The following is a 22,239-nucleotide window of genomic DNA, read 5'->3' as shown; positions in this document are numbered from 1 at the left end:
CTGCTCATACATCCTAAGAAATTGTTTGATAAATCACACAGGCCTTAGCCTGAAATCCATCACCTTTTTGTTTTGTGCTAACGTTCTACTCCTTGTACTCTTGTGTCATTGTTTGGCATGACGAGGAGTGGAATGTTAGCACAAACAGACTGGATTTCTCCAGGCTACACAGACCACTGATGTCATAAAATGAATTGGGACTGTATGAGTATGATATGAATATGTAGACCTTTACATTAGGTTATGTTTCATTAGATAGACCTCTAAAAATGTGTTGAATAAAGCCCCCCCCCCCCCCCCCCCGCCACTCTTTCATAAACACAGGCAGCACATTAGTTAAATTGAACCTGGGATGATGTAATATTGTCACCACAAGGCAATTGAGCACAGAGGATTAAAAATGGAGAGATCACAACACGCCTCATAATAAGAACCTGCTCGTGTTCAAACCAACCATCCATTCAGCGTTTTGTTGAGTAGCCTACTTTACGACCTCACTTTAAATTCATAACATTGGCAGAGGGTGGCAGCACACTTCATATATTTTCTCAGTTTGTGACATTCAGTTTAGGGGACATGCATAATGTTACCGTGTTGTTAATTAAAGTCTATCCATCATCACAAAACATCTCTTTACCGAACACGGTCAATTCAAAGCATCTTCCTCAGCCTACAGCAGTCAGACACTGCTCTATCTAACACAAACACACACAACTCTTCCTTGAGCTATTGACTCCCCCCATATAATGACGGCAGGAATCCCGGATCATCCGTTTCATCATCATTGTAATAAATTGTAGCTAAGAAATAGTAGTGGCATTAGCCAGTTTACAGTAAAGTCCTTCAGATCATTTCATGCGGTCCGCTTTTAAAGCTAGACATTATCTGTTTACATGGATAATATTTTTTTTAAACAATGGAATCCTTCAAGATGATGTCCCTTGGTGACGTGGGGCTGATGAGATTCCGGATGGGGATGGTCTGTTGCTGGAAGAAAGGTTGGAGGAAGATCCCAAGAGTACCGGCTATACAGCCTACTGCAAAGATCCACAGGAACATCCGATCCAATACCATCGCCACGTACTTCCAGTCTTCAATCACCTGGTGAACACAGGGTCAGAAAAGGAGAGAGAGAAAGGTCTAGAGAAGAGACTCAAATGTCTGGGGGAGTAAAGCAGCATGATCACCCACTCACACATCCACCCACCCACATCCCCTCACACATCCACCCACCCACATCCATCCACCCACACATCCATCCACCCACACATCCACCCACTCATCCACCCACTCATCCATCCACCCACCCACTCATCCACATCCATCCACATCCATCCATCCACCCACATCCTCACACATCCACCCACCCACATCCATCCACCCACATCCATCCACCCACACATCCATCCACCCACTCACCCACCCACCCACTCATCCACATCCATCCACATCCATCCATCCACCCACATCCCCTCACACATCCACCCACCCACATCCATCCACCCACACATCCATCCACCCACACATCCATCCATTCACACATCCACTCACACACACACACATCCACCCATTCACACATCCATCCATTCATTGCAGAACACGTGAAAAAAGAGAGAGAATGATCAACTGTACAAAATGCTGCAGAATAAAGTTTAATATCAGAGGTGTAGCTCCGCCCACAGGTATTTTGTATTTATTATGGATCCCCATTAGGCGTTGCCAAGGCAGCAGCTACTCTTTCCTGGGGTTTATTATGGATCCCCATTAGGCGTTGCCAAGGCAGCAGCTACTCTTCCTGGGGTTTATTATGAATCCCCATTAGGCGTTGCCAAGGCAGCAGCTACTCTTCCTGGGGTTTATTATGGATCCCCATTAGGCGTTGCCAAGGCAGCAGCTACTCTTCCTGAGGTTTATTATGAATCCCCATTAGGCGTTGCCAAGGCAGCAGCTACTCTTTCCTGGGGTCCAAAAACATTACGACACATACACACATAAAACAAAAGACTGGGCTTGAAGAGCTTTGAAGGTCAATCTCCAGCTGGACAGAAAAAAAATGGTCCTTCCAGACAGATTTCAGTTTTTATGTTGGACAGAAAAGTAGCTTTTCCAACCTGCGATCTCTCTTACTTTTTTTTAACATTCTGACCATCACATCTTATTGTGTTCTGATTTTCTGCATTTCTGATGTGGTAGATACGATAAACCAATTTTTGCAGCAAACAAAAACAACAATTCAAATAAGACCAGATTGACTCACAGTCTTGTTGTCGTCGTCTCTAATCATGTAGTCAGCGACGTATCGCACCCCGTCGACAGCTTCCTGTAGGTCAGGACTGTGACTGATGTCAGAGCTGGAGCTGCCACACCACGGCCAACCAGACAGTTGCTCCGTGGGCAGAAACCCCTCTGGTGTCCTCACACTCCTGAATTAATTAATTAATTATACATTTTCTTTACATGTCAAGGGAACCATCAGTTACAGGTTTATTTGATACATTTTCTTGAAAATGTACATACATTACCGTAAATTCATAATCTGTTGATTACATTTTCTGGTGGTCACCTGACCATAATAAAATGAAAAAAATGAAATACAAATAATGGTACATGATAGAAATAGTAGAATTACCTTTTTCTGAGGTAGTAGGGCCCAGTAGATAGGAGGAATGGAGATGAGGAGGGAGAGGAGGCCATGCCAGGGTCAGGTCCAACCCACTCAGGTTTATCCATCCCTGGGCTAGCCTCCTTGGTCTTCTGGAGTGACTGCTGCCTCCTCTGACGGAGCCGCTGTCTGGCTGAGTTGTTCTGGGGGTGCCTCATGCACAGCAGGGCAGGCAGCCAGACCAGGAACAGAAGTTTAACCCAGGGGGCCATGGTGTGTGTACTGGGGAAACGGTGATGGACGTTTAGAACACACACACTGGTGACGATGGAGAAGGTTACGAGAACCATGGTGAACATCAGGTATTTACCTAGCAGATCAGAGAGAGAGGAGTGTGAAGAAGCATCTCATTTAAAAATGGCATTATGCAATGTTGTTTTTCCTAATAAAAATGTTGAACTTTACCTTTCTTTTAATTTACACTGTACATTCAAAAGTCAAATAATATGTTTTCAGATATGTAGGATAAAAAATATATATACTATTTTTGCAGCCCTACTTAACACTAAGCTTATGTATGAGCCATCACATAATGGTGATGGAGAAAGTCACCAGCACCATGGTGAATATCAGGACCTGTGTGCACAAAGCAGAAGTGCTGATCTAGGATCAGGTCCCCACTGGCAATATAATCTTATCCATTAGGATCTAAAAAAAAGTCAAACTGATTCCAGGTCAGCATTCCTACTAGACCAGTACCATTGGTTAATACTGGCCCTGGCACAGAGCTTACCGATCAGAGGCACGTCCAGCGAGGTCGGCGGTACGATCTTAGATATCAGCAACAGGAACACAGTGAGGGCCAACAGTACAGAGACACACAGACTGATCTTCTCTCCACAGTCAGAGGGCAGGTAGAAGACCAACACAGCCAGAGAGGTGATGAGAACACAGGGGATAATCAGATTTATGGTGTAGAACAATGGCTTCCTGGAAATAAATTGAATTGAGCAGAGTTGAATTGAATCTTATCTGAGGTACAAATAATACCTCAACAAGATGTGTAGCATATGATTCCAGATGATGACACATGAAAGCATGAATGAAAACAAGCATTTCCAAAGTGCTCCTCGATCGTAAAAAATAATAACATCTTATGATAGGACTAGAAAAAGTAACAAAACGAATATATTGTAAACAGTTGAAGATTAAGATTTTTTTTTAAATGGCACTATATATTCATTCCTTTTGATCAGGAAGTCATAGGTCACATCCACGTAGATGGGCTCTGAGCCGGAGAAAGTACGTCTCCCGGGTAAAGCCAAGATGTCCCACTCTCCACTGGGCGTGAAGTCGTCCATACTGGCAACACCTGTCCTGAGGACCAGATCCACCTGTGTTGATTGGATTTAGATTTGACAATTAAAATACATTGACAATTAAAATACATATTGTTTCAGACGTAAAATATGTCTGAAACAATACACACATGTAACCGGTTACAGGATCTAAGGCATTTGACGATAGTTCCTACTTCACAGTAGGGCCGTCTGAAAAAGCTATTCTTATAAAAAATTGGGGGCAGAAATGCCTTCTTGAACATGTGAACATTCATACGCCTTAATTATAAACTTGTATGGGATCTGTAAATATGAATAAATAAACTGATGAGACTAGTTCAGCCAAAGAGAAAGCATTGAGCTATACAAGGAGAAGTAAAGGATCCTTCCTGTTTAGTCGTGATTGGCTGAGATAATAGAATGGTTGGACATGCCAAGATAGGAGTCCTGATTGGTTTGTCATGTCACAGGCTTCAGTCTATAACACAATGGGAGCTTCACCGGTCAGTACATAGATCATCTTTGCTACCGCAGATTTGGTGTAAAGTTATAGCTTTGGACAACTGCAAAGTGTTGCTACAGCTCTCAAAAACATTGCTGCTCTGGATTTAGCTGGGATAAGTAGAGAGACTCTGGAGGACATTGCCATGCTGACTCGCATGTGTTTACATGTTGGCGCTGTACAAGATGGCGCCAACAGACACATTCGCTCTGTTTCTAGCTCCAAGCCAGCTTTCCAGTATTTAGCTTTTTTTTTGTGTTATTTCTTACAGTGAACATTTCTAGTATTATTTCCTACACCCGAAAATAACCTTCGGACATTAGATCGGCAGGCTCTCACCAGAAATTTGACTTCCCTGACCTGGATCCTTTGTTTGGGCTTCCCGAGGCAGCTCTATTCATCCCGGGTGCTCCACTAAAACGTTGACGCCGGAGGAGAAGTTTGGTTCTATTCAAGTGCAGGAGGCGAGCAAACCATCCACCACTTCAGAGTATATTACTCGCTAACGTTCAGTCCCTGGACAATAAAGTAGACGAGCTCAGGGCGAGGATCTCCTTTCAAAGAGACATAAGGGGCTGTAACATCCTCTGTTTTACGGAGTCATGGCTCTCTCCGGACATATTGTCCCCGTCCATACAGCCAGTGGGGTTCTCTGTTCATTGCACAGACAGGAAGAAATAACTCTCCCGGAAAAACAAAGGTGGAGGGGTATATGTCAAATGATTAACAATGCTTGCCGTGATTGTGGTAACTTATAGGAACTCAAGCCCTTTTGTTCCCCGATCTGGAATACCTCACCATCAAATGCTGACCGTATTACCTCCTGAGAGAATTTGCCTTGGTTATTGTCACTGGCGTGTATATTTCCCCTCAACCCGACAGCTCTCAAGGAACTATACTGGACTTTGCGCAAACTGGAAACCACATATCCTGAGGCCGCATTTATTGTAGCTGGGGACTTTATTAAAGGAAATCTGAGGAAAACGCTCATGAAATTCTACCATCACATCTCCTGTGCTACACGTGGAGATGACACACTTAACCATTGTTACTTTACAAGGCCATCCCCAGATCTCACCTTTGTCAAATAAGATCACACCTCCATCCCGCTCCTCCCCGCCTATAGGCAGAAACTTAAACAGGAAGCACCTGTGTTAAGGACTGTTCGACATTGGTCTGACCAATCGGAATCTATGGTTGAGGGTTATTTTGATCACTCGAACCGGAAAATGTTCCGGGTCGCCGCTGGGAATAGTATCGACGTAAACACTGACTCGGTGACTGGGTTCATCAGGAAGTACATAGAGGATGTTGTTCCCTACTGTGATGATTAGAACTTATCCAAACCATAAAATGTGAATAGATGGCAGCGTTCGCACAAAACTAAAAAAGAGCAAACCACCACAAGGTGACTGGAAAACATGGATGTGTACAAACAGACCAGCTATGCCCTCCGTAAGGCAATCAAATAGGCAAAACAACAGTACAGGGACAAAGTGGAGTCGCAATTCAACGGCTCAGACACGAGACGCATGTGGCTGGGCCTCCAGACAATCATGGACTAGAAAGGGAAAGCCAGCCATGTTGCGGACACTGATGACTCACTCCCGGACAAGCTAATCACCTTCTTCGCCCACGTCGAGGAAAACACTGAGCTGCCGGCGTGGGCCCCCGTCGCTCACGAAGACTGTGTACTCCCGATCTCCGTGGCAAGACTGTGGCCCAGACGGCATCCCAAGCCGCGTCCTCAGAGCTTGTGCAGACCAGTTGGCTAGAGTATTTAAGGACATATTCAATTGCTCCCTATCCCAGTCTGTTGTCCACACTTGCTTCAAGATGTCCACCTGTACCCAAGAAAGCAAAGGTAACTGAACTAAATGACTATTGCCCCGTAGAACTCACTTCTGTTGTCATGAAGTGCTTTGAGAGGCAAGGACCATATCACCTCTACCTTACCCGACACCCTAGACCCACTACAACTTGCATACCACCCCAACAGATCCACGGACGATGCAATCGCCACTGCACACTGCCCTATCCCACCTGGACAAGAGCAATACGTATGTAAGAATGCTGTTCATTGCCTACAGCTCAGCCTTCAACACCATAGTACCCTCCAAGTTCATCACTAATCTCAGGGCCCTGGGTCTGAACCCCTCCCTGTGCACTGGGACCTCGACTTCCTGACAGGCTGACCCCAGGTGGTGAAGGTAGACAACAACACTTCTGCCATGCTGATCCTCAACACAGGGGGCCCCCAAAGGGGATGCGTGCTCAGTCCCCTCCTGAACTCCCTGTTCATCCATGACTGCATGGCTATGCACATTTCCAACTCAATCATCAAGTTTGTCATAGCCTTGTTTTGTTAATTTAGCAGACAAAGTTGCCCGTGCGAAGTGATGCCTCGAACAGTTATTGTCAAAGAGAGATCATTTTAAAACGAGGCCTCAATTTGTCGAGTTTAAAGAATTTCTTCAGGGTTAAGAACCAAAAACAATCCGTCTTCTCTTTGATATACAGATGTTCAGTTGAGTTTATTCTGCCTGTTCTTTGGAATTTTCAAAATGGATGAACAATTCCACATTGAACACTGCATGGTGATGAATTACAGCCACGACATCTGTTTAAAGAGTAGACATATGCTTAATGATTCTGATGAAAATATGCTCTTTGTCTTTATCAAACTGGGGCGGCAGGTAGCCTAGTGGTTAGAGCGTTGGACTAGTAACCGAAAGGTTGCAAGATCGAATCGCCGAGCTGACATGGTAAAAAATCTGTCGTTCTGCCCTCCAGGACATCTACAGCACCCGGTTTCACAGGAAGACCAAGAAGATCATCAAGGACCTCCTCCCCCTGAACAAGGCTGTTCCTAGGGGGTCATTGAAAATAAGAATTTGTTCTTAACTGACTTGCCTTGATAAATAAACAATGTTTTGGCATATTTTCAGTGTGGAACTTGTCTATGTTTAGGGGGTTATAGCCTAGGTTTAACAACTCTAAATGGCACTAGCAGTTCGCAAAGTAGCTTAAGCTGAAAATAGACGGAACGCAATTATTCCAGAACTGCAGCTCGTTGTTGGAACACATATTTTCCTGCTTCAATCAACCAGTCCATTTGTAATCTGTAATAAAACTGTCGTCATTTGGCGAGGAATGTAGCTTGTGTAGTATCCCATCAGTTAGATGTATTTTTATAGGCATTTATTTCTGTAGGCCTAAGTGGAGCTTGTGTACGCACTCAGCAGGCATGTGTGGAGGGAGGGAGCAGTCGGAACGCAATTGAATGAATGAGACACAGAGGGCAAAGGGAATTTAGGGTGGTGTGCTGCTTGGCTTAGTATTTTTTGTGTGCGTGCCCCACAAATGCACATGTAAAAAGCAAATGAACGTTGTCTTCAATACAAAATTTTACTTTCCCGTTCAGGCAGCCACAATGCACATTCCTCCAAATAGTTTTACAGTATTTTGAAAAAAAATGTGATCTCTGGTTAAAGATCGAACTTTGACGTCCGTTCGAGTACTCAGAGTAACCCTAGTCGTAGACCTGATTATCATCAACGTCGAGATAGCCTACATGGAGGAGGTGCGAGCCCTGGCTGAGTGGCGCCAGGAAAATAACCTCTCCCTTATTGTCAACAAAACTAACTAGCTGGTCTTGGACTACAGGAGAAAGAGCACGAGCCAATCCACATCAACGAGGCCGCAGTGTTGAGGGTAAAAAGCTTAAAGTTCCTCTGCATGCACATCACTGAGGACCTGAAATGGTCCCTCCACATGACACCGTGGTGAAGAAGGTGCAACATCAGGAGCCTGAAGAAATTTGACTTGGCCCTTAAAACCCTCACGAACTTCTGCAGATGCACCATCGATAGCCTTCTGTCAGGCTATATCACCGCCTGGTACAGCAACTGCACCGCCCGCAACCGCAGGGCTCTCCAGATGGTGGTGCGGTCTGCCCAACGCATCACCGGGGACAGACTACCTGCCCTCCAGGACATCTACAGCACCCGGTGTCACAGGAAGACCAAGAAGATCATCAAGGACCTCAGCCAGCCGAGCCACGGCCTTTTCACCCTGCTAACCATTTAGCAGGCGGAAACAGTACAACATAGTGTTTTTTGTGTGCCCTACATGCACCAATGAACGTTGCCTTCAATACACAATTTCACTTGCCAATTCGGGCAGCCACAATGCACATTCCTCCAAATAGTTGTACAGTATTTGAAAAAAAATGGGATCTCTGGTTAAAGATTGAACTTTGACGTCCGTTCAAGTACTCCGTTACTCATTTCACTGTATTCGGCGCATGTGACAAATACAATTTGATTTGATTTGTGTGTGTAATCAAAGAAGAGCTCTCTAGGAAGGGTAAAAATCTCAGCAAAATCTTTCAATGGGCATTTTCTTCTACAAGTGTATCACCTTTTAAAGCAGCATAACCTTCCCATGTTTCTTCCAACTACAGTGCATGATATACCATTTCTACGCCTCAATACAGAAATCCGGACATATTCAATTTAGCTAAAATTTGTATCATTTTAAGTACGAGTGGTCCCAGAAATCAAACCCAATATCCAGGCGTTGCAAGCGCTATGCTCTACCAACTGAGCTACAGAGGACCACATTATCAAGGATAAAGCACAATATATTTCCATGTATTACCTCAGTGTGGTCATAGGTCCACGAGCGGAATTTCAGAGTGCAGTTCTGTTGGTCGAAGGGGAAGTGTTTGACCTCGATCTTGCAGGCACTCTTATAGATAGCTGGAGGGAGCCAGAAGATGCTGCCGTTGGACAGGACGATGGCGTTGGTGAAGACCGTCACCTCATAGATACCGTCAGCACTACAGTTGGAGGGAGGACACGTCAGTGAGATTTTAGGCTCTCAGAATAACAGCGTTGAATATATTTGACTTTGTCTGTGAATTCCCAGCAGCATCATACAATTGACTACACAATCATTTTTAAAGCACATGCTTTTCCCCGGAGGGTTTGATACTAACTTGTTGTACAGTACAATATCTGGGAGCCATATATGACGGGAGGGAATGCGGAGCTTGTCAATCCCGTCAAAGTCTGAGGGCTCCCATGACAGCCTGTAATCAACCCAGTTCTACGGAGAGAAGGATGGTTATTAGTAGTAGCAAGAGGTAAATCTCTCACCTTCACCATAATGTGGTGTTCAATAATGACACCCACACTATATACTGTATGTATTCTGGACAGATGATCGTTCTTCTCACCTGTGTTAGCCAGACATTGGTGATCATAATTTGTTCCCTGTCATGCTACAAAAGAAGACATATTGTTAAATATGTATCAAACTTTAATGAATTGCATTACGTTTCGTAATTTCTATATAAACTCAAATGAAAATAAAATAACTGAACGGTCACCACGCTGATACAATAGAATTACAAAACAAAACAGTAAAGTAAAATAGAATCCAATCCAATAAACCCACCACACTGATCAGTTGTGCCAGGGAGACCTGCAGTTTGATGGTAACCGGTTCAAACCGGTTACTGGCCGGTCGTATGAGCTTGTTGTAGCGCTCTCTACTCAGTAGCCACTTCAGCAGCCTCTCCTCGGACTCCGCACAGAGACCGACTGGAAATAAAGACAGCATTCAGAAAGCAATGAGGAATTGGAGTGTCAGTTTACTTTCTGAATTGGAGTGTCAGTTTACTTTCTGAATTGGAGTGTCAGTTTACTTTCTGAATTGGAGTGTCAGTTTACTTTCTGAATTGGAGTGTCAGTTTACTTTCTGAATTGGAGTGTCAGTTTACTTTCTGAATTGGAGTGTCAGTTTACTTTCTGAATTGACAGAATGTGTTGTAATGTACAATAGATGCCCTGTGAAAAGGTGAGGTGTAAAGATATAGGTCAAATATGTTTCATTGCATATACAAGTGGGTAACCTGTACGAGTCTGAGGTGTGACCTGGAAATCTGTTTTTTGTTGCATATCCCAACTCCCCCTGTGAGACCCTCGGAGAGTAGGGTCAGAGCTAGCGATCAGCCATTATTGACGGCGACCCTGGAGAAATTAGGGTGAAGTGCCTTGTCCAAGGGCAGATCGACAGATTATTTTTCACCTTGCCGACTGGGATTCGAACTAGCAACATTTAGGTTACTGGCCCAACACTGTAAGCTACCTGCCGTCCTATATACTATATATAGTAGTATATTAGTTCTGACTTAGAATATGTGGACAACTACAAATACCTAGGTGTCTGGCTAGACTGTAAACTCTCCTTCCAGACTCATATTAAACATCTCCAATCCAAAATTAAATCTAGTATCAGCTTTCTAATTCGCAACAAAGCCTCCTTCACTCACGCCGCCAAACATACCCTAGTAAAACTGACTATTCTACCGATCCTCGACGATGTCATTTTCAAAATAGCCTCCAACACTTTACTCAGCAAACTGGATGCAGTCTATCACAGTGCCATCCGTTTTGTCACCAAAGCCCCATATACCACCCACCACTGTGACCTGTATGCTCTAATCGGCTGGCCCTCGCTACATATTCGTCGCCAGACCCACTGGCTCCAGGTCATCTATAAGTCTTTGCTAGGTAAAGCTCCGCCTTATCTCAGCTCACTGGTCACGATAACAACACCCACCCGTAGCACGTGCTCCAGCAGGTATATCTTACTTGTCATCCCCAAAGCCAACACCTCCTTTGGCTGTCTTTCCTTTCAGTTCTCTGCTGCCAATGACTGGAACGAATTGCAAAAATCGCTGAAGCTGGAGACTTATATTTCCTTCACTAACTTTAAACATCAGCTATCCGAGCAGCTAACCGATCGCTGAAGCTGTACATAGCCCATCTGTAAATAGCCCACCCAATCTACCTACCTCATCCCCATTTTGTTTTTATTTACTTTTCTGCTCTTTTGCACACCAGTATTTCTACTTGCACATCATCATCTGCACATCTATCACTCCAGTGTTAATTTGCTAAATTGTAATTACTTCGCTACTATGGCCTATTTATTGCCTACCTCCTCACGCCATTTGCACACACTGTATATAGACTTTTTCTATTGTGTTATTGAATGTACGCTTGTTTATTCCATGTGTAACTCTGTGTTGTTTGTGTCGCACTGCTTTGCTTTATCTTGGCCAGGTCGCAGTTGTAAATGAGAACTTGTTCTCAACTGGCCTACCTGGTTAAATAAAGGTGAAATAAATAAACATTTATTTTTTAAATGAGGATACAGTGCATTCGGAAAGTATTCAGACCCCTTGACTTTTTCCACATTTTGTTATGTTACAACCTTATTCTAAAATGGATTTAAAACATACCCAATTATGACAACAACAAAAAAACTGTTTTTCAGAAATGTTTACAAATGTATTAAAAATGTAAAACTGAAATATCACATTTACATAAGTATTCAGACCCTTTACTCAGTACTTTGTTGAAGCACCTTTGGCAGCGATTACAGCCTCGAGTCGTCATGGGTATGACACTACAAGCTTGGCACACCTGAATTTGAGGAGTTTCTGCCATTCTTCTCTGCAGATCCTCTCAAACTCTGTCAGGTTGGATGGTGAGCGTCGCTGCACAGCTATTTTCAGGTCTCTCCAGAGATGTTCGGCTTCAAGTCTGGGCTCTGGCTGGGCCAATCAAGGACATTTAGAGACTTGTCCCAAAGACCCTCCTGCATTGTCTTGGCTGTGTTCTTAGATTCGTTGTCCTGTTTTTAAGGTGAACCTTCGCCCCAGTCTGAAGTCCTGAGCCCTCTGGAGCAAGTTTTCATCAAGGATCTCTTTCTACTTTGCTCCGTTCATCTTTCCCTCAATACTGACTATTCCCCGCCCCTGAAAAACATCCCCACAGCATGATGCTGCCACCACCATGCTTCACTGTAGGGATGGTGCCAGGTTTCCTCCAGACGTGATGCTTGGCATTCAGGACAACGAGTTCAATCTTGGTTTCATCAGACCAGAGAATCTTGTTTCTCATGGTCTGAGGGTCCTTTAGGTGCCTTTTGGCAAACTTCAAGCAGGCTTTCATGTGCCTTTTACTGAGGAATGGCTTCCGTCTGGCCACTCGGCCATAAAGGCCTGATTGGTGGAGTGCTGCAAATATGGTTGTCCTTTGGGAAGGTTTTCCCATCTCTACAGAGGAACTCTGTCAGAGTGACCATCGGGTTCTTGGTCACTTCTTCCATTTAAGAATAATGGAGGCCACTGTGTTCTTGGGGACCTTCAATGCTGGAGAAATGTTTTGGTAACCTTCCGCAGATCTGTGCCCTGGCACAATCCTGTTTCGGAGCAAAAGGACTGAAAGCTTATGTAAATAAGGTATTTCTGTATTTTATTTTGAATACATTTGCAGAACATTTCTTAAAACCTATTTTGACTTTTTCATTACGGGGTATTGTGTGTAGATTGATGAGGGAAAGTCTGTAACGTATCAAAATGTGGAAAAAGTCAAGGGGTCTGAATACTTTCAGAATGCTCTGTATAGGAAGAGGATATATTATGGAAAGTATCAAAGGCAGGGAAACGAATCCTATTCCCAATAAATAAACCAATAATCTGTTTTGTATTTATTAAGGATTCCCATTTGTTCCTGCCAAGGCAGCAGCTACTCTTCCTGGGTTTATGGATCCTCATTAGTTCCTGCCAAGGCAGCAGCTACTCTTCCTGGGTTTATGGATCCTCATTAGTTCCTGCCAAGGCAGCAGCTACTCTTCCTGGGGTCCAAACACATTAAGGCACTTATATTACACATAAAACAGTACATTATATAACATTATTACACTACTACATATCTACAATTCAAAATGTATACCACCATACAATGTTATTTCAATGTCCGTGCGTGTAGTGCGCTAGCGTTTGTGTGCGTATCCGTGTCTGGACCTGCGTGTCTCTCTTCACAGTCCCCGCTGTTCCATAAGGGCTATTTTGATGTTTTTTTAATCTGATTCTGCTGCTTGCATCCATATTCCCTAACGTACCCAGAACAATCTAAAATCCCAACCTCTCCTCGGAGTCTGCACCTAAACCAACAGGGAAGATAATATTTCAAACGGACACTTTCCATGAGACAATAACCACTATTCAGTGTGGATCAATTCTAGCCCGGTTCCAGATGTGTTCCCGTTTGTGCCGTCTTGCCAACTCCTATGGTAACAACCACAGAGGTAAACAGATTTGGGACCAGGCTACATCAACTATGAGGTGTTAACTGGTCTGGGACCAGGCTACATCAACTATGAGGTGTTAACTGATCTGGGACCAGGCTACATCAACTATGAGGTGTTAACTGATCTGGGACCAGGCTACATCAACTATGAGGTGTTAACTGATCTGGGACCAGGCTACATCAACTATGAGGTGTTAACTGGTCTGGGACCAGGCTACATCAACTATGAGGTGTTAACTGATCTGGGACAAGGCGACATCAACTATGAGGTGTTAACTGATCTGGGACCAGGCGACATCAACTATGAGGTGTTAACTGATCTGGGACCAGGCTACATCAACTATGAGGTGTTAACTGATCTGGGACCAGGCTACATCAACTATGAGGTGTTAACTGATCTGGGACCAGGCTACATCAACTATGAGGTGTTAGCCTGGTCCTAGATCAGTTACATCAACTATGAGGTGTTAAAAGAAGAAATAACATATCTGTAAACTTACCTTGGATCAGGATACAAAAGCAGAGGCAGACGGTCCTGTTCATAGCGACGGCGTAGACAGGCAATCCCCACACAAATGATGTGGACCGTGAAGTACTGTAAGGTTCAATGGACCACTAAAAAAAAAAATCTACCAAATCAAAATTGACTACAACAACTTTAATTCTAAAGAATAAGGATTGACTTACAGTTTCCGGTGAAAATGTATTAAAAAGTTAATACTAAACAATAACTGAAACCAAATCTGTATCGCAGATCTGAAAATCCTGTGATCAGTGATCAGACACAGTTAAAAGATATAGATGGGTTCTATTAGCCGCAAGGGGCCGTTTCATATTCACTGACCTGACAGTTCTGGGTTGCATATTAATGTGAGAATCAGACGTCCACATCCAGCATAGACTTACCCACAAATCAGTTACAATACAATATTATACAAACCAAAAACCAAATTTGATTATAGACCATTTTAAATAATATGCATTCAACACACAATGTGTCATGAAACCTCTTACCCAAATTCAAATTCAAAATCAAATCATGTTTTATTTGTCACATACACGTGTTTAGCAGATTTTATTGCAGGTGTAGCAAAATGCCTGTGTTTCTAGCTCCAACAGTGCAGTAATACCTAACAAGTAATATCTAACAATTTCACAACACACACAAATCTAAAGTAAAGGAATGGAATTAAAAATTATTCAATATTTGGGGGAGCAATGTCAGAGCGGCATAGACCAAGATACAGTAGAATAGTTCCCAATGAAACTTTCTAAGTCCAGATATTTGGGGGACTAAACCATAACCTTTCTGTTGTCACAACCTGGCCAGGCAGTATTCAGGCTGTATCACAACCGGACGTGATTGGGAGTCCCATAGGGTGGCATACACAGCGTCGTCCAGGTTTGGCCGGTGTAGGCCGGCATTATAAATAACAACTTGTTCTTCACTGACTTGCCTACTTAAATAAAGGTTACATTTATTAAAAAATTAAACAAATATTAAAATCAGCAGTGTGGCCAGTGTTGTCTCCTTCTATAGCCTGGTCCCAGATCTGTTGTCTCCTTCTATAGCCTGGTCCCAGATCTGTTGTCTCCTTCTATAGCCTGGTCCCAGATCTGTTGTCTCCTATAGCCAGGTCCCAGATCTGTTGTCTCCTTCTATAGCCTGGTCCCAGATCTGTTGTCTCCTTCTATAGCCTGGTCCCAGATCTGTTGTCTCCTTTTATAGCCTGGTCCCAGATCTGTTGTCTCCTTCTATAGCCTGGTCCCAGATCTGTTGTCTCCTTCTATAGCCTGGTCCCAGATCGGTTGTCTCCTTCTATAGCCTGGTCCCAGATCTGTTGTCTCCTTTTATAGCCTGGTCCCAGATCTGTTGTCTCCTTCTATAGCCTGGTCCCAGATCTGTTGTCTCCTTCTATAGCCTGGTCCCAGATCTGTTGTCTCCTCCTATAGCCTGGTCCCAGATCTGTTGTCTACTCCTATAGCCTGGTCCCAGATGTGTTTGTGCTCTTGTCATCTAAGTCAGTTTGTCATGACAATGAGTTGGCTTGATATCAGAATCCCATAAGTCCGAGTTGGCCTGATATCAGACTCCCATAAGTCCGAATTGGCCTGATATCAGACTCCCATAAGTCCGAGTTGGCCTGATATCTCCCATAGATCTGACAACTATAAACACTCAGAACCGATGAACCGACAACAATCCATCCCCTTGTTCTTTTTTGACCATTTCATTTCCTTAACAGATGCAGACTCGTCGTCTCTCTTCCCCAAACCTCATTATGGTGCCTGGATGTTAGTCTATATATCAGTGTTTCCCCAATCCTGGGGAACCAAAAGGGTGTACTGTACATGTTGTTTAAGGAGCAAAAGAAGATTTGGGATAGATGCCAGTGTTTCCCAACGGCATCTACGTGTTAATCTAATAATCTATAGCCCTAATTTACAAAGTACAATCTGTAATATGGTCAGCTGTGACTTTATGTGATTTGAGCAAAAGATGTGCAACTTTAAACACCCCCCCCCCCCCCCTGTGGCTGTGAAGGAATACTACAAGCAATGTAAAAATTAAGTAATTGACTACTAACCCCAATCTCAAACCCTGACTGAAGCCATTGGCTGCTTATCCTCGTGTAGTGACACCGTAACGTATTTCAGTAAGGATTTAGTTTTTTTGTTTTGTTGCATTGGTAGCCTACCCTTCACAAAACAAAACTACTCAACATGCACGGCCAACACCAAAACTAGTTTATTGACGTGACACGGTTGTCCCCACACTCCACCCCAAACAAAATAAATGAAAGTAAACAAATAAATTTAAAAAAAACAAATCACCAACAAATAATCTTAAAATTCTTTATTCATAAACTTGATGCAAGTTTATAAATTACTGTACATGGTCAAAATTTGTTTTGAAATGGAGAAAAAAAATATGAACACAAACCAAAGCATGCCAACGGTGCAAAACTTGACAATCTGTCCACCATTTGCTGACGAGCAGAAAATGAATTCACAAATTAGTCTAGATAGAGAAGATAAAATAACTTTTTTTTTTACAAAAAACACTGGTCCAGTAACAGAGAAGCGTGCAAACCTATTCATCACAGAATGAACAACAACTGACTGACTACCCCAAAGTGATTGAGCTCCTAAACCCTGACCAGAGATTTGGGCCCTGTCCAGAAACAGGCTCCCCCTCTACCTACCCCCTAGATCGGAAAGGATTGGCCACATGTAAGCAATAGGGCAACATATCCACCTATCCTATCATATTGCTTAACCCCTATCAAATTGTAATCAGGGTAAAGTATCCAACGTCAAGAGTAGTAGAGCTGATCTAGGATCAGGTCCCTCCTGTCCAACAGTCATAATTATCTATGAAGAGGAATGATCCTAGATCTGCCACTCCTACTAAGACGCTTAAAACATATCCACAGACATGTCCGTGTCTGGTGGTAGGAAAGGGGGCTAGGGAGGTTGTAATCTGGACAGGATCTGGGTGTCTGCAGGGTTATAGAGACGTGCTAAAATGTTCTACCGAGTTGACCCTAAGTTACTTTAAAATGGATTCGTGAAGTGAAGTTATAATCGTATGCTAACCATCAATTCTGTGCAGAAGTAACGGGACAAGCCTTTGGCTGATCTCAAATGGCACCCTATTCCCTACGTAGTGCACTACTTTAGACCAGAGCCCTGGTCAACAGTAGTGCCCTACTTTAGACCAGAGCCCTATGGGGCTCCCCATGAGCCCTGGTCAACAGTAGTGCCCTATGTAGGGAATAAAATGGTGCCATTTGGGACAGAATCTTGGTCATCTGGAGTTAAGTAGATGTAGTACAGAATTAAACCCCCCCCCCCCCCCCACCCCACCTGTCGACCCCTAGAAATACAACAACCTGTGGCTACATCGCCATTCTCCACCTTTCTCCAGAAAATGGGCACCCGCACGCTCAACGGTCGTAGATTTAACAAATGGTTGAAACTCCCTCCAGCAATGTAAATCCATGACGTGAAGTGCGCAAGTGGTACACTTTGGGATGAATGGTGGAGAAGGTAGACGTATGCCTGTATGATTCAGACTGGAAACATCATTCAGACCGCTATCAATAAGGAATAGAAGAGTTGATATTGAAATAAAAATGTTTCCCCCTGATTCAGAAAAAGGTGAGGTTCTTGAAGGACTTGGATTTGTTATTTTAGGTATATTGACCACTGAGGCACATCCTTGCCATTTTGTGCAAATATATATTTAACATTACATATGAGATATTTAAAAGACCTCTTGCACTATCAAAAAAACAAACATAGTAGCCTAGCCTGCATATATGTATTAGTTAAGAGGCTAAAGACAAACATACAGCAGATGCTCATAATGTTTTTGATACCAGTCAAAGCATGGGGGTGGACATGCAGAAAGGGCCCTGGGTGTCCCCAGGCACCCTATAAAGTGCACTACTTTTGACCAGGGCCCTATTCCCTATATGGGGCTCTGATCAAATTTATAGCGAATAGGTTGCTATTTGGGCCACAGTTATCCCCTCCAAAAGTAAACAGTTTGTTTACCTGAGTTTTGTTCAGTTCAAAACTGCTTTTGCAGAAAGGGTGAGACACCCCACAGGATAAAACACAGAGCACATCCCAAATGGCACCCTATTCCCTATTGGCCCTGGTCAAAAGAAGTGCACCCTATTCCCTATTGGCCCTGGTCAAAAGTAGTGCACCCTATTCACTATTGGCCCTGGTCAAAAGTAGTGCACCCTATTCCCTATTGGCCCTGGTCAAAAGAAGTGCACCCTATTCCCTATTGGCCCTGGTCAAAAGAAGTGCACCCTATTGGCCCTGGTCAAAAATAGTGCACCCTATTCCCTATTGGCCCTGGTCAAAAGTAGTGCACCCTATTCCCTATTGGCCCTGATCAAAAGAAGTGCACCATATACCCTATTGCCCATGGTCAAAAGTAGTGCACCCTATACCCTATTGGCCCTGGTCAGAAGAAGTGCACTCCATAGGGTGCCATTTGGGAGACATCTTATAGTAGCACTGCAGATGTGTTACACCAGAAACACTAAACAAAAAAAAGGGGGTAAGTAACGGCATTCCAAAACTTATCGCATCAGTTCATAAGAGCAATTTATACTTACACAGTATAATACAGTAATCCTTCTTATTAGTACACATAAAAAATAAAAAATAAGATATTTAGCCAAACATTCTTGGTATACAAGGTGAAAAACACAGAGCCTCAACATACACTGTTTATATGTTCAACCAAGCCTGGTATTCTACGTCCCAAACAGCAGCTTATTCCTCACATAGTGAACTACTTTTGTTTGACCTAAGCCCTACTAAAGAAAGTAGATCACTATATAAGGAAAGAGGGTGTCATCTGGGACATACCTAAGATGTATTTAAATTTACCAGGACAAGGAAAATCCCCCTACAAATAGTCAACTGTGTTTCAACTTAGGTAGCTATAGAATTTTGAATATATCACCCAATGAAAGGTTGTATACTATAGACCAGGGCTGCCCAACCCTCTTCCTGGAGATCTATCGTCCTGTGGGTTTTCAGTCCAACCCTCTTCCTGGAGATCTATCGTCCTGTGGGTTTTCAGTTCAACCCTAATTTAACACATCTGATTCTACTAATTAGCTGCTCAACAAGATCTTAACTAGATGAATCAGAACCGCTAAATTATGGTTAGAATGAAAACCAACAGGACAGAAGATCTCCAGGCAGAGGGTTGGCCAGCCTTGCTACAGCCCAATGAAAACTCTGTCCTGTAATAATAGGAATACTAATATGATCGATTGAAAACACACAATTGTGTAAGTCTCACAAATGCTTCAACCTCCAATGAAAGCTGACTATAGAAAAACTGACTACTGACTAATAACGTAATTGATGGAGGGTGTCTGAGGGAGAGGTAAAATAAAAAAAAATCACAGCTTTACAAGTTTGGTACAGGAATGGATAGAGTGAACGGTGCATAGCCACAGCATCTTTCACCCCTCTACGTCTCGTGTGTGTTGTGCCACGGAAGCCTCGTATACTACGCTTCTAGCCTGGTTTGGTCCCAGGTATGTTTGTGCGGTCTTGTCAAGTCCTGTGACATTTTGGAAAGACCGGAACAAAGTCCGTCGGCGTCTTTAAATGCGGTACAACAGTGGTCGTCATGTCATGAGCAGACCCACCAACCACCAAATAAAAACACCGGATAGTTACCTACTCATAAAGGCCTCTTAATGTTAGCATGGCGCTAACCACTCGCTACAGGGCTACGTTAGCTCTGCTAATGCTAACTTCAGATGGCTATACCTTTAACGGTGCAAGTCGAAGAACAGCGCGTTGTTGAGGAGAAAGAGAAGGTATACTAACCTCAGTGTCGGTTGGGAGGAACAAAACTATCTTAGTTTGCATTCCTTAGAATAAAACAAGAGGGTCATAATGCTTATACAACACCCAGATCCAAAATGGCACCCCATTCCCTATATAGTGCACTATGAAGAGAATACGGTGCCATGTCAGACACAACGCCTAGATCCAAAATGGCACCCCATTCCCTATATAGTGCACTATGAAGAGAATACGGTGCCATGTCAGACACAACGCCTAGATCCAAAATGGCACCCCATTCCCTATATAGTGCACTATGAAGAGAATACGGTGCCATGTCAGACATAACGCCTAGATCCAAAATGGCACCCCATTCCCTATATAGTGCACTATGAAGAGAATACAGTGCCATGTCAGACATAACGCCTAGATCCAAAATGGCACCCCATTCCCTATATAGTGCACTATGAAGAGAATACAGTGCCATGTCAGACATAACGCCTAGATCCAAAATGGCACCCCATTCCCAAGATACTGCAATATTTTAGACCAGGGACCAATAGAGCTCTTGTCAAAAAGTAGTGCACTATGTAGGGAATAGGGTGCCATTTGGGGTAGACACAAAACCTTCTGGCCTCACACCAGAGACATCCTCCTGCATTCTGAGACATCAGTCTGTGGCCGGTAAGCACACTTGTTCTGCCCGACCCCCCCCCCTCCCCCCTCCCAATGGTATATTTAAGACAGGTACATGGATTTACAAAATGACAGGTGGAGCCCAGTTCAACTTTAGTACATGAATAATATCCAGACTGGGTGTGGGTGAATGAGGATCAAAAGCTGCATGCTACAGGACAGCAAGGAGATGGTATTGAGTGATTCCCTATATCAGGACTGCTCAACCCTGTTCCTGGAGATCTACTGCCCTGTAGGTTTACAGTCCAACCCCTCTTCCTGGAGATCTACTGCCCTGTGGGTTTACAGTCCAACCCCTCTTCCTGGAGATCTACTGTCCTGTGGGTTTACAGTCCAACTCCTCTTCCTGGAGATCTACTGTCCTGTGGGTTTACAGTCCAACCCTCTTCCTGGAGATCTACTGTCCTGTAGGTTTACAGTCCAACTCCTCTTCCTGGAGATCTACTGTCCTGTGGGTTTACAGTCCAACCCTCTTCCTGGAGATCTACTGTCCTGTAGGTTTACAGTCCAACTCCTCTTCCTGGAGATCTACTGTCCTGTGGGTTTACAGTCCAACCCTCTTCCTGGAGATCTACTGTCCTGTAGGTTTACAGTCCAACTCCTCTTCCTGGAGATCTACTGTCCTGTAGGTTTACAGTCCAACCCCTCTTCCTGGAGATCTACTGTCCTGTGGGTTTACAGTCCAACTCCTCTTCCTGGAGATCTACTGTCCTGTGGGTTTACAGTCCAACCCTCTTCCTGGAGATCTACTGTCCTGTAGGTTTACAGTCCAACTCCTCTTCCTGGAGATCTACTGTCCTGTGGGTTTACAGTCCAACCCTCTTCCTGGAGATCTACTGTCCTGTAGGTTTACAGTCCAACTCCTCTTCCTGGAGATCTACTGTCCTGTGGGTTTACAGTCCAACCCTCTTCCTGGAGATCTACTGTCCTGTAGGTTTACAGTCCAACTCCTCTTCCTGGAGATCTACTGTCCTGTAGGTTTACAGTCCAACCCCTCTTCCTGGAGATCTACTGTCCTGTGGGTTTACAGTCCAACCCCTCTTCCTGGAGATCTACTGTCCTGTGGGTTTACAGTCCAACCCTAATTAAAAAACATCTGATTCTACTAATTAGCTGCTCAACAAGACCTTAACTAGCTGAATCAGATATTCTAAATTAGGGTTGGACTGAAAACCAACAGGACAAAAGATCTCCAGGAAGAGGGTTGGACTGTAAACCTACAGGACAAAAGATCTCCAGGAAGAGGGTTGGACTGAAAACCAACAGGACAAAAGATCTCCAGGAAGAGGGTTGGACTGTAAACCTACAGGACAAAAGATCTCCAGGAAGAGGGTTGGACTGAAAACCAACAGGACAAAAGATCTCCAGGAAGAGGGTTGGACTGTAAACCTACAGGACAGTAGATCTCCAAGAAGAGGGTTGGACTGTAAACCTACAGGACAGTAGATCTCCAGGAAGAGGGTTGGACTGTAAACCTACAGGACAGTAGATCTCCAGGAAGAGGGTTGGACTGTAAACCCACAGGACAGTAGATCTCCAGGAAGAGGGTTGGGGCTGCCCTGGGCTACATAGTTTACTGCTTTTGACCATCCA

The 22,239-nt window shown here is 43.8% G+C and overlaps 1 protein-coding gene across 1 annotated transcript; it reads right to left on the bottom strand.

Annotated features, from left to right (window-relative positions):
- Window positions 1–336: 336 nt before the first annotated feature.
- LOC139578101 (neuronal acetylcholine receptor subunit beta-4-like) lies at window positions 337–14,225 on the bottom strand. Its single transcript, XM_071405308.1, has 10 exons — window positions 14,115–14,225; window positions 9,908–10,053; window positions 9,687–9,731; window positions 9,447–9,556; window positions 9,107–9,287; window positions 3,835–3,996; window positions 3,396–3,588; window positions 2,630–2,972; window positions 2,258–2,423; window positions 337–1,101 (listed from the first exon to the last, which is right to left on the bottom strand). The coding sequence occupies exons 1-10, from the start codon at window positions 14,155–14,157 to the stop codon at window positions 910–912; spliced, it is 1,581 nt and encodes a 526-aa protein (XP_071261409.1). The 5' UTR covers window positions 14,158–14,225; the 3' UTR covers window positions 337–909.
- Window positions 14,226–22,239: the final 8,014 nt, after the last annotated feature.

Source organism: Salvelinus alpinus, chromosome 6 (genome assembly GCF_045679555.1).
Source record: "Salvelinus alpinus chromosome 6, SLU_Salpinus.1, whole genome shotgun sequence".
NCBI lineage: Eukaryota > Metazoa > Chordata > Actinopteri > Salmoniformes > Salmonidae > Salvelinus > Salvelinus alpinus.
This window is presented reverse-complemented; position numbering and strand designations above follow the sequence as displayed.